The 10,410-nt window shown below is 59.1% G+C and overlaps 1 protein-coding gene across 1 annotated transcript in view; it reads right to left on the reverse strand.

Moving 5' to 3' along the window:
- PAX2 (paired box 2) overlaps window positions 1-8,189 on the reverse strand; it is a 95,940-nt gene extending 87,751 nt beyond the window's left edge. The window contains exon 1 of the mRNA XM_004701313.2: window positions 8,165-8,189. Coding sequence (XP_004701370.2) covers window positions 8,165-8,189 — 25 coding nt within the window. The remainder of the gene's footprint in view (window positions 1-8,164) is intronic.
- Window positions 8,190-10,410: the final 2,221 nt, after the last annotated feature.

Genomic DNA, 10,410 nt, shown 5'->3' on the forward strand with positions numbered 1-10,410 from the left:
CCCGCTTGCTCGCTCGCTCGCACGGGTCCGCTCGCCTGAACCAGGCAGGAGCGGCCCTTTGTCTCCTAACTGGTTAAATACAGAATATCCGGGAGATCTTTATGAAATATTTTCCCCCGTCTCATAAATCATCTTGGCACTTCAGCTGATGTTTTAACTCTCTCTCCCTCCTTCGCTCCCTCCCCCCGCTTCCCTGGGTCTACGGAAAGGGCGCCTCCTCGAAGTCCGGGCTGCGCGGCGCGCTCGCCGCGCAGAGAAGCTCCAGCCCGCCTGCAGCCCCGGCGCAGAAGAATACCCTAGGGACCCGCGCCTCCGGACTTTCGGCCGTGGCCTGAGCTAGTGTCAAAAACCTCCCCCACTGCCCTCAACCAACAAGAGACTCCTGTCAGGCCTCCCGGACCGGGGTTTGCCGTGCGCCCTGAGCCCTCAGGCGGGGCGCTGGCCGCGCTCAGCCGGACAAGGTCCTGGGACCCCTCACACTACCAGAGGCCCGGGTCCGCTGGGATCCCGGCGTTGGCTCTCCATCCTGCATCTTCCTGACCCCACTTCCTCGGTGAGATCACTTCTGGGAGAAAAGAAAGGAAAAAGAAACACCTCTCCCCCTCCCGCCCCCTCCCTAGCAGCCCCCACCTCCCTCAAACCGGCGGAGGCAATTAATTCCCTTGGGCCTGAGGTGGAAGGTGCACTGTGGGGCCCCGAAGGTCAGTTTCTTCTTCTGGAGGCCTGCAGATGGCGCTCCCGGGTTTGCTTTGGCCTCAACCCCACGTACACGCACTAACTTCGTGTGGGAGGGGAAAAGAAAACAGAGTCCCAGTCGCCTAGGCGCCTAGTGGGACCCGCTCCCAGTGCCAAGGACTCTCCGTTGGTAGTAGCTGGTACACCCTGGAGCTGAGAGAGGCCCCGAAGAAGGCTTCTCACAGAGGCCAGTTCAGAGCTCAAGCAGCCCTTTGCCCCAAGATTCCTCTGATGTGCACCCAGAAGTTAAGGCTTGAAGTGGGGGGAGGAGGGGAGCGAACAAGTGAACCACTCCTCAGAGGGTGCCTAGGAAGGGCAGATGCGTGGTCACACTCCCAAGAGTGTGAGCTCAGATGACATGGATGTCCCTGTCTTAGACAAGAGGATTGGTCATGTTTTCTAGCAGGAGACTGCACCAAGTGTGCTGGGAGTGTGACCCCACCCCATCTGCCCTTCCTAGGCACCCCCTGGGAAGTGAAGTCCAACTCCCAGGTAGTCCCTCCACTCCAGGACCCTCCCCAGGGCTGCACAGGCTGGGCAGTCCCCCTTCAGCAGGTCCAGCCCCTGGCAGCTTCCCCCCTAGCTTCCTGCTAAGTCTAGAAGCTAAGCAGAGCTTCCTGGTGAGCAGGTGCCACTTGAAGTGACCCTGTGGACCAGGCTCTGCCTTCAGCTAGGGTTCCTGGGTGGAAGGCTGACCTATGGCTTTCTCTCCAGCCAGTGACTCTCGCTTCAACGGCCTCTTTCCTGTTCTTCCCTTTCTTCTTCTATAGAGACTTGTGGAGGTGGGGGTAGGCAAAGGGGAAAAAGGGGTGGGGGGGGAGAAGCAAAAGAAAAGAGACAGAAAGAAAACAACCCAACCCCAAACACAACCCGGGCTCCGACCTGTCAGGGTTGGTTGCATTTCCCCGTCTGCTTCTAAATGAACCTTTTCTCTCTGGTGTTTTCAAAGCGGTCTTTCCACCCCCCAACCTAGGGGCATTTACACTTCAAACAAGGCGCCCGCCTCCCTGCGGAAATTTAAAGGCAAATAAACTTTTGGGGAGTTGCTCTGATACCCATCTCGGGATTTGCTTCATTAGCCGCCTCTGTGCATCTGATCTGCCCAATAAATCTTCCTTGTGGATCTCAGCTCCTTCGCCTGCCCTGCGCCCTTCCCAGCCAGGCTAGCGCGACACCCCGCGTCCCCGGCGTAGTGCCTCCTTCCGTGCGGAGGGCCCGAATGGCTCGGCGCGGGGAAGTGTCCCGGGGGCGACCGCCCGGCGAGTGCACACACGCACAGGCGCCCCAGGTCAAGCCAAGCGGAGACTCGCACCCGCAGCTCCTAAACGCGTTGCTGGATGGACAGGTGGCAAAGGAAGAGCAGCGCCCATGTAGGTCCCCTGCTCCTTCCCTTCCGCTCCCCTTCTGCTTGTTTCGAAGTGTCGCGACCCCACGGGCCCGGTGCTTTTTGTCAATGCCAGGCCAGGCAGCGGTGTGGCGGCCTCCCCTTGGCCTGCCAGGCCCAGGCGCTGGCCGAGCCCTCGCGTAAGAGACTAGGCCACAGGGGGTCTGGGGGTGGGGCAGCCCCGCCCCTCCCCCGCGTCCTGGGCTTGCCTTCCTCCTTCCACCTCCCGGGGAGCGGCAAGGGGCGCCAGGGCCCGGGCTCTAAGGGAGGGGATTAGAAATTCCGAAATTAAATGTATCTCCCCAGGAAATGCTTCCCACAGCGCGGACCAAATTAAACGCATTAAAGTTCAGGGGGGGGGGGGAAGCTGTTTAGAACTGAGGGGGAAAAACTAGTCCGAAGGGAAGAGAGGCAGAAACAAACGGAGGAGGGAGGAGAGGCGGGAGGAGGCCAGGAGCAGCTCTGCCACCAAGCTCTTTTCCTGGATTGTTCCCAGTTTGGGAAGTTACCAACACCACTACCAAAACAGAAAAGTTCCTCGGGAGATCAGCCTCTGGGATGGACGCCGCGGCCCACTTGCCTGCCGGGGGCCGGCGCACCTTCCGAACACGGCAGTGGGGTGGCGTCCACACCCGGGGCCCCTCTTGGCCTCCGCCAGACCAGCTCGCACTGGCCCTCCCTTCCCCCTCCCGGCCCCGCCCCCTCTCGAGCCCTCTGGTCACGTTGGAGGATGGGTGGTTTTTTTTTTTTTGGAAGAGCTTCTGGTACAATATGGAGCACCATGGGCTGCAATTTCACACTCCGCAGCACATTCCCCCTAAAGCTACTTTCTTTTTTTTTTTTCATCTAAGACCCCCTAATTTCTGCCTCCTCGCTGTTTCCCTTGCTCCCTCCCTCCTTCCCTCTTCTTCTTCCTCTTTTGTTCCCAATATTTGGGCTCCCAGGGCACAGCCCTGGGGGCCAGCTCGCTGCACCTCGCCACGCCTGCTCGGCGTGTTGGTCCTGGGCAGACCCGGCGCACGCGCTGGGCCTTTATCTTCCTGCCCCTCCCCCTGTAACCCGACTTCTCTCACCAGAGGTCCCGGCGACCTGCCGGCCCTTCGCAGCTCCTTTGAGAGGTGACGACAATGAGAGCCACTTGGCCACCAAAGCGGTCTCTTAGCGGCACGGGCCTGTCATGTGGCTGCGAACCGTGGGCCATCTGACTGGGGGTCGGGAGAGGGGAAAAAAGTCAAGCCAGGAGGAAGTGGGCCTGCGGTAACAAGGTTGGAGAGAGGTCCAAGTTAGGACAAACGATCCAGAGAAGAGGCCACGGATGCCCCTACAGCTGAGACCTGGACAGCCAGTTCTTCCCCCACCGCACCCCGCAGACATGCAGGGACCTCAACACAGCTGGAAAGGGACAGGTCGCCTGCAGACCATCCAAAGCAGTGGCAATCACCTTGTGCATCCGTTTGCTTCTTTCAGCCTCTGTTTTCTCACCTGTAAAATGGAACTAATCACGCGGCCCTGCCTACACCACGGAGCCAGCCAATGGGAAAGCATTGGGTACCAACACTGCCACAGTAGATGATGGAGTCAAAGTCCAGTCCAGCTTGACATTCTAGGGGACTCCTCACTGCTCCCTTTTCTGTGTTCCTCTGTTCAGGATTCTTGTTTCCATTGATCACAGGCCAAGTTTATCCCTCTATCCATCCTTCTTTTCCACTTCTTCCTGCAGCCGCTTCCCATGCACCAGCGCAGCTGCTAGAGGATCAGTTATACTACAGGCCACCCCCTCTCCCAAGCTGGGCTAATTGTGGTCTCGGGCATGGTCCCCTTAGGGCCTGTCCACCAAAACCCAAAACCTTTGGGAGGAGCTGGCAGGGTCCGGTTCCAAACAAAGAAAGTTGGTCCTCCCAGACCCACAGCCAAACTGCCCCAGCCAGCGCCCTGGGCGGCGACGGCAGGCGCAGCCAGACGACAGAGGTGAGCGGAGGCCAAGGAGGGGGGAGGGGGAGGAAAAGAAAGGGCACGTGAAAAGGGTGCTGAGGGGGGCCCAAGGAGGCTCCTGAGTCTACTGGCCCGCAAAGGGTGGGTTGGGCGAAGGCGAGGTCCCCACCTGGCCCCCTTCTCTCCCCCTCCCCCGCAGGCCTGAGTGAGAGTCCAGGGAGGGAGGATGTCGGCGGCAAAGTAATGATTAACCCCCCTCTCTGCCCGGCCCTGAACTGGCGGCCTGACCGGGCTGTGGTTGGGGGACTCAGTGCGGGCGGACCCGGGACGTGCATACTCAAGGCCGTCGCGATGAAGGGGGCTGCGGAAGGAGGAGACAGGCAGCAGCCAGGGGCAGGCGAGAGGGAACCACGGAGGGCAGGGGAGTGCAGCTTCAGACGCCCGGGCAGAACTGCGAGTCCAGGCCGGCGAGCCGGAGGCAGCAGCCCCGCGTTGGCGAGGGCGCATGGCCGGGCGGCACAGATCCGGAGTTGGAAAGGGGCGGGGAGGACCGAGGCGAGTTTTCTCAGAGTTGTGAGCAGCTACCAAAGCCACTGCCTCGGATCCCTCCGCGGCGCCCGCCCTCCGATCATCCTCTCGCAGCAGCTGTGAGGAGGAGAGGAGCGGGCGGAGATGCGCGCTCGAGCCGGGAGCGGGTAAGGAGGGGAGACCCGCCAACCAGCCTCCGGAGCCGACGGCCAGCCGGGCGCCCCAGTGGCTGGAGACAAAGGACTGGGTCGGAGGGAAGAGGGGAGAACGGGGGGACTGGGTCTGGCTGAGCTGGAGAGATGGCTCAGGAAAAGGTGCTCTCTTAGGGACAGCCGAGGTTTGTGGCCGCACCTAGCGACAGCCCCCAGCCCCCTCCTCCTTCTTGGGCTCCTGGCCCTGGGTCCCCTAACCTCGGCTCCGGCCAGGGCTGTTGATGGGAGTTACTGTGATTGTGGGGGTGGAGTCTCTGGGTATTTGCACCGGCGGTTTAGGCCGGTCAGGGATGGGTTAGGGAGGGATGGACCCTAGCTGTGGAGCTGGACCCTGCCCCAGGGACCTGCGAGCCTCCACCCTCTGCCAGCCGCCACAGAGCAGACCATGCCTGGAATTTGAAACCAAGGGGCTGGATGGTATCCCTTCGAAGCCAAGGGCTAGTTCTCTGTCTAGCGAAGGTGCTTGGGTTTGGTACTTCCAGGGTCACCGCCCCTGGGTTATTTCTTAACTTTCTGTAACTGTTCCTGGAGCAGAGCAGGCCGCAGGTAAAGCTGAGGGTCCGAGACAGGCTGCGCGCCAAGAGTGCTGGGGGGGGGGCGGGGGGAGAACTGGCAGGAGGTCTGGACCCCTGGCTAACGAAACTGAGCAGGAGGGAGGATGAAGCCTCTCTCAATAGCCAAATCAATTAAAGAGACTGTCTGACGGGTCTTCTTGGGGGCCCGGTGAGTATGGGTGAGGGTTCAGTTCTGTGAGTGAGTGAGTGAGTGAGTGAGTGAGTGTGAGCTTCAGTTGGGAGGGTGCCTAAAGTTGGGAGGGTGGAGGGCGGCAGAGGGGTTCTAGGGAACAGCTAGGTTCAGGTGAATCCTCAGGACCTGGGTCCTGGGCCTCCCTCTCCTCCCTCTGTTCTCAGCCCTGGCTGCTGCGAGGCCCAGGCCTCCACACCCTCCTCCGGCGGGCCGACAATCAATCCTGCAGGTCAACCCAGCAATTACTAGTGGGGTGAGGAGGCCTGGCTAAAGAGGGCCGGCAGGCGCCAGGCAGTGTCTCCCCCAGGCTCTGAGGGCCCGGACTGCCCACCACGGAGGAGGAGGCTCTAGGGCAAGAGAGGCCCTAGGCCCTAGGAGGGAGGGGCAGAGCACCACCGATAGGGAGCCAGACAGTCGGCTGGGATGGGCCAGGGGAGAGAAAGGAGAGAAAAGGGGAGGAGGGCAAACAAACCTCTTATTTTATGGTTCTGGGAGGGAAAGGCGGCCAGGGCTGGCCACACAATGGACCCAGCTGCTGCCCCTCTCACCCTACGCCTTTCTTCTCGTTTTTTCTTTCTGACGGAATAGGCTCCCCAAGACTGAATGAAACCCGCATCCTTCCAAACCCGGCTGCAGCGGTTGCGCCCGGGCGTGTGCCAGGCACGCTCGCTTGAGTGCGTGTGTCATTGTCCCAATGAACTAGCCTGAAGGGGCCCGAAGGGCTGTTGGGGCAGACTGTGGGACACGGCCCCCGGGGAAACCTCGCGGAGGTGGGGGGCTGGGGAGGAGATGGAGTCAAAGGCGCGGGAGGGGGCGGAGGAAAGGAAGACGGGGGAGGCGGCTGGGAGGCGAAAGCCTCCTCCCGACCACCTGGAAGGGGACTGCGCTGTCCTTCCCCCAGACCCGCCTTTGCCTCCTGCACAGCGGCCCACAGTTCCCCGCCCTTCCGCAAGCCTGGCGCCGGCCAAAGGGAGGAAGGAAGGACAGAAGGGGCCGGGAGCGCGGTGCTCAGTCCTGCGGCCTGGCGGCCATCCCTCTACCAGCAGGTAGGCGCAGGCCCCCTAGGGACATGGGAAGAGCCCCAGTCCAGTTTCTAGAGGTGAGGTGCTGGAGCACAGGAAATGTGGGGCCTGCTGGGAGCACCAGAATGTCGCCCACCATTCTGTCTTCTCTTGTCTGAGGTGCTGGGGAACAGGCCCAGGGGTCTTTACTGGGAGACTAGCGGATTGCGGTCCCCGCACCTTGAGGCTGTCAGGCTGAGGAAGCTACCAGGAGGAACTGTGGGAAGATGAGGAGCTGGAGCCTGCGCCCCTGGGCAGGGGGAGGGCGGAGGCAGGAAGCTGGGGGAGGCAAACTCCTTTCTGAGAGAGGGAGCCAGGGAGAAGGCCAGTGCAGGAGAGGAAGAAAAGGGGGAGAAAGGTCCCAGGAAAGGCTAGCCATTAGCCCTGTCCTTGGGCTGCATATTTATACGGTCGAGGGGGTGCACAGATGGGCTCTCAATTGAATTCCATCTTCAACACCATCAGAGATTGATTTTGTACTCGCTTTTAATTTTGCCATAATTAATTAGATCATTACAACTGTTTGCTATTGATCTCCCTACTTAAACCTCTGGCGAGGAGGGGTGGCCCAGAGCCCTAAAAGCCCAGAAGGCCACCATTGACACGCCTGGGGGTCCTGGTTCTTCACAGAGGCCAAGGACTCAGGAAGGAGCCATGGGCGGTCCAGGGAATGGGCCAAAGAACAGTTTGGGCATGGGGAACTCCTAGATGATCAGCTCAAAGAATTAGAGGTAGAGTTAGTGGGGGAGTGACAGGGGAGAGTGAGGATTGGGTAAGGCAGAGAGAGAGAGAGAGAGAGAGAGAGAGAGAATCTAGAATTAGGCCATGACCTCTGTGGAATTATTTTAAACACTCTGGCAACTTGATCCAACCTTCTCCCTCCCTGCCCATCCAAAACTACACCTGGGAAACCTGGCTTTCCACCCCTGGACCACACCAAGGCCCCAGTCCAGCCAAGTTGGCAAGCTTGGGGAAGTGGAAGAGGAAGGAAGAAAGGAAGCAGCCTTTTACCCCCTTAACTTTTGGGGGAATCCGACTCTGAGTACCTTCCCCACAGGCTCTCCAGGGGACTGCTACATCTCCCCCTAGACCCACCCCCAGAGAGGTAGGGATTTCCCCAGCTGAGCCTTCTCCCACCTCAATGCTCACCCCTCGATTCATATTCAAATGTATCAGATGCTGCACACACTCTGCACACAGGTGTTTTCCCGAACCACTATTGCGCACGCACCCGCGCGCGCGCGCACACACATCTCACTAGAAATGAAAGCCTCCCTAGTGTTTCCAACTTGGAGGAAGTTTCGCAAAAATATTTACAGGCCGCGAGACGTGGAGAAAGTCGTACACACGCTCAACAGAAAGGAAAAGCAAAGCCAAGTTGGAAAAGTCCCGTTTTCTCGGTAGAAAGTTTGGATGGAAGGTTTAGAAGAGGTGGCGAGGGCAGGCAGAGGCAGCTCCGGTCGCAAACCCAAAAAGGCGGGGTGAGGTCCGCCCTCCGTCTTCCCGCCCCTCCCTCTCAGACGCCCCTTTGCCTGTAACGCTGACGGGTCGCTCCCCACTCTCACCGGCCCGGTCCGCACGCTGTTCCATGCTCTGCTCCCTGCCGCCGCCACCCCGGACCTGGGTCTGGCTGCCCGGCTCCTCAGCGGCCCGACAGTGCGTCTGGCTTTCGCCGCCGCCGCCCGGAGATCTGGGAGCAGCCACCCAAGACCAAGCGGCTCAGATAACCCTGGCTGCCCGCCGCCTGGGGAGTGCGCTGTGCTCGCGCCCGCGCCCGCGTCTGCGCTCACACACCCTGACACGCCACGCCGAGGCACAGGCCCACGAGGAGCAGCCACGCCGGGCTCTCCGCCCCGCGCGCACTCGCCCCGCGGCCCGAGCCAGCCCCAGGCCAACCGAGAGCGCGCCAGAGGCACCCACAGACCGAATCCCCAGTCTAGACGCTGGCACACCCTCCCACCCCGCCCCTCCTCTTCTCTGCACCCTCCCTGCAGTGAGCCGGCCTCGCAGGCTGGGGCACCCTCAGTCTGACTCTTGCACGCCTCAGCTTGGTGCTCAGTCCCTTTCCTCCGGACTGTTAGCAACCACCCCTCCCATCCTACTTTCTGGACCATCGGGTCCCTGAACGGCTACAAACTGGAGCATCTCGGCCTGAGTTCCTTAAAAGCCCTTGGTCAGACCACGCAGTGGCTCCAAAGGAACTTTCTACCACCAATGGGATGGAACCGGACCCTCAATCCCAAACAAGCTCTCCTTCAAAACAAAACAGAACCCCCAAACTACCTCGGAATAACTGGGGAAAGTTCCACCTATTTCCTAAAATGGTGAGTGCACGTGAGTGAGGGGCAACCCTTCTAAATTTCCCATCACACTCTGGAGTCACTCCCTGGTGCCCCCCCAACATTTCTGGCCCCTTGGCCTAAAGTTTCTTGAACCTTCAGACTCACACCCAGATGCTTGCTCTCATCCCCGGATGTCAGCAAAGATCCACTTGGCTTTGCCCCTTGGCGACTTGCCCTTCCAATCTGGATTGGACACCCCACCCACTTCTCTCCTTCTTTTCACAAACCCACCTCATGAGGAAGAACTATTGCCCCCAAACCCACAAGCCACCCCTCTCCCTCACTGGCCCCACTTTCTATACCTACCCACAGGCTCTGGACCTCCCACTCCAGGAAACAGCCCACTCCTCCACCAGGAGTCACAATGGGAGGCCAATCCAGGAAGACCCTCTGTAAACCCCGCCTCCCCCCAAGCCTCAGAATGCTTAAATCCCAAGTCCCAAGCTGAAAGGCATTAAGGGCCTGGGTAGGGGGTTGGTCCCAGCTACAGGCCAGCTTTGGTCAGGGATGAAAGTTGTCCACTAGGATTCCCAGCCACTGAAGGTAAACTTCCCGGAGAAAGATTCTTCAACCAAGGACAAGAAGTCGGAGGGAAGGACCCAAGAGCTCAGGGGGGAAACCTCTCTCATGGTTTCCCAAGTTCAGGCTTTTAAATCTTCCTACAAAAATCATGAATTCCTGTCCTTCCGGAAAACTAACAGCCAAACTAGCATCTTAAAAATACGGGAGTTGTAAAGCATCAGATCTTGACTGTGTTTCTTTTCTTCTTCTTCCTGCCACCCCCATCAAATGGGGATTTTCCAATCCCAGAAGAGCAATACATAAACAACTCAACATTTTTCTCTTTGCTATGCACACTGCAGTATTTTCATAGGCAAAGTGGCAGGGTATTGTGTCACACCAAAGTCACACCTTACCAGGATAGTCACTTCATGACAAGTGAGATGGTCACACATATAGATAGCCTTTCACTGTCAGACTTAGAACCATATCCAATCTCTCTCTCTCTCTCTCTCTCTCTCTCTCTCTCTCTCTCTCTCTCTCTCTTTCTCTCCCTCTCTCACACACACACTGTGACCTGCTGAGTCACAGTACTTGTTTCTTGGTTTCCTCTTCTCTACACCATGATAACCTCCTTGGCATGGCAAGAGATAGTGTGTGTCCATATGCTTTATATAAAGTGTGACATGCCACCACCCACACACATCTTAGTTGCTCTGGCTACTGTCTTATCAGATTCAAACTGACACCCGACAGGCATACGTACAAAGAGAGGCACCCACTCCAGCGATTTTTCATGGGATAGGAGCACACCAGGCTCAGTGTTCCCTGCATGCTCCTAAGCCAGTTGGACACAGTTACCTGGACACAGGGTTTCAGGTTGGGGCAGTGCCAGCGCTGGGGCCTAGGCCCAGGGGAAGGCAGCCCAGGTCATTGTGCTAAGCAGCCTGTGTCACACCAGAGGTGTC

The sequence above is a fragment of the Echinops telfairi genome, unplaced genomic scaffold (genome assembly GCF_000313985.2).
Source record: "Echinops telfairi isolate 266 unplaced genomic scaffold, ASM31398v2 ScPeMD7_70;HRSCAF=299, whole genome shotgun sequence".
Taxonomy (NCBI): Eukaryota; Metazoa; Chordata; class Mammalia; order Afrosoricida; family Tenrecidae; genus Echinops; species Echinops telfairi.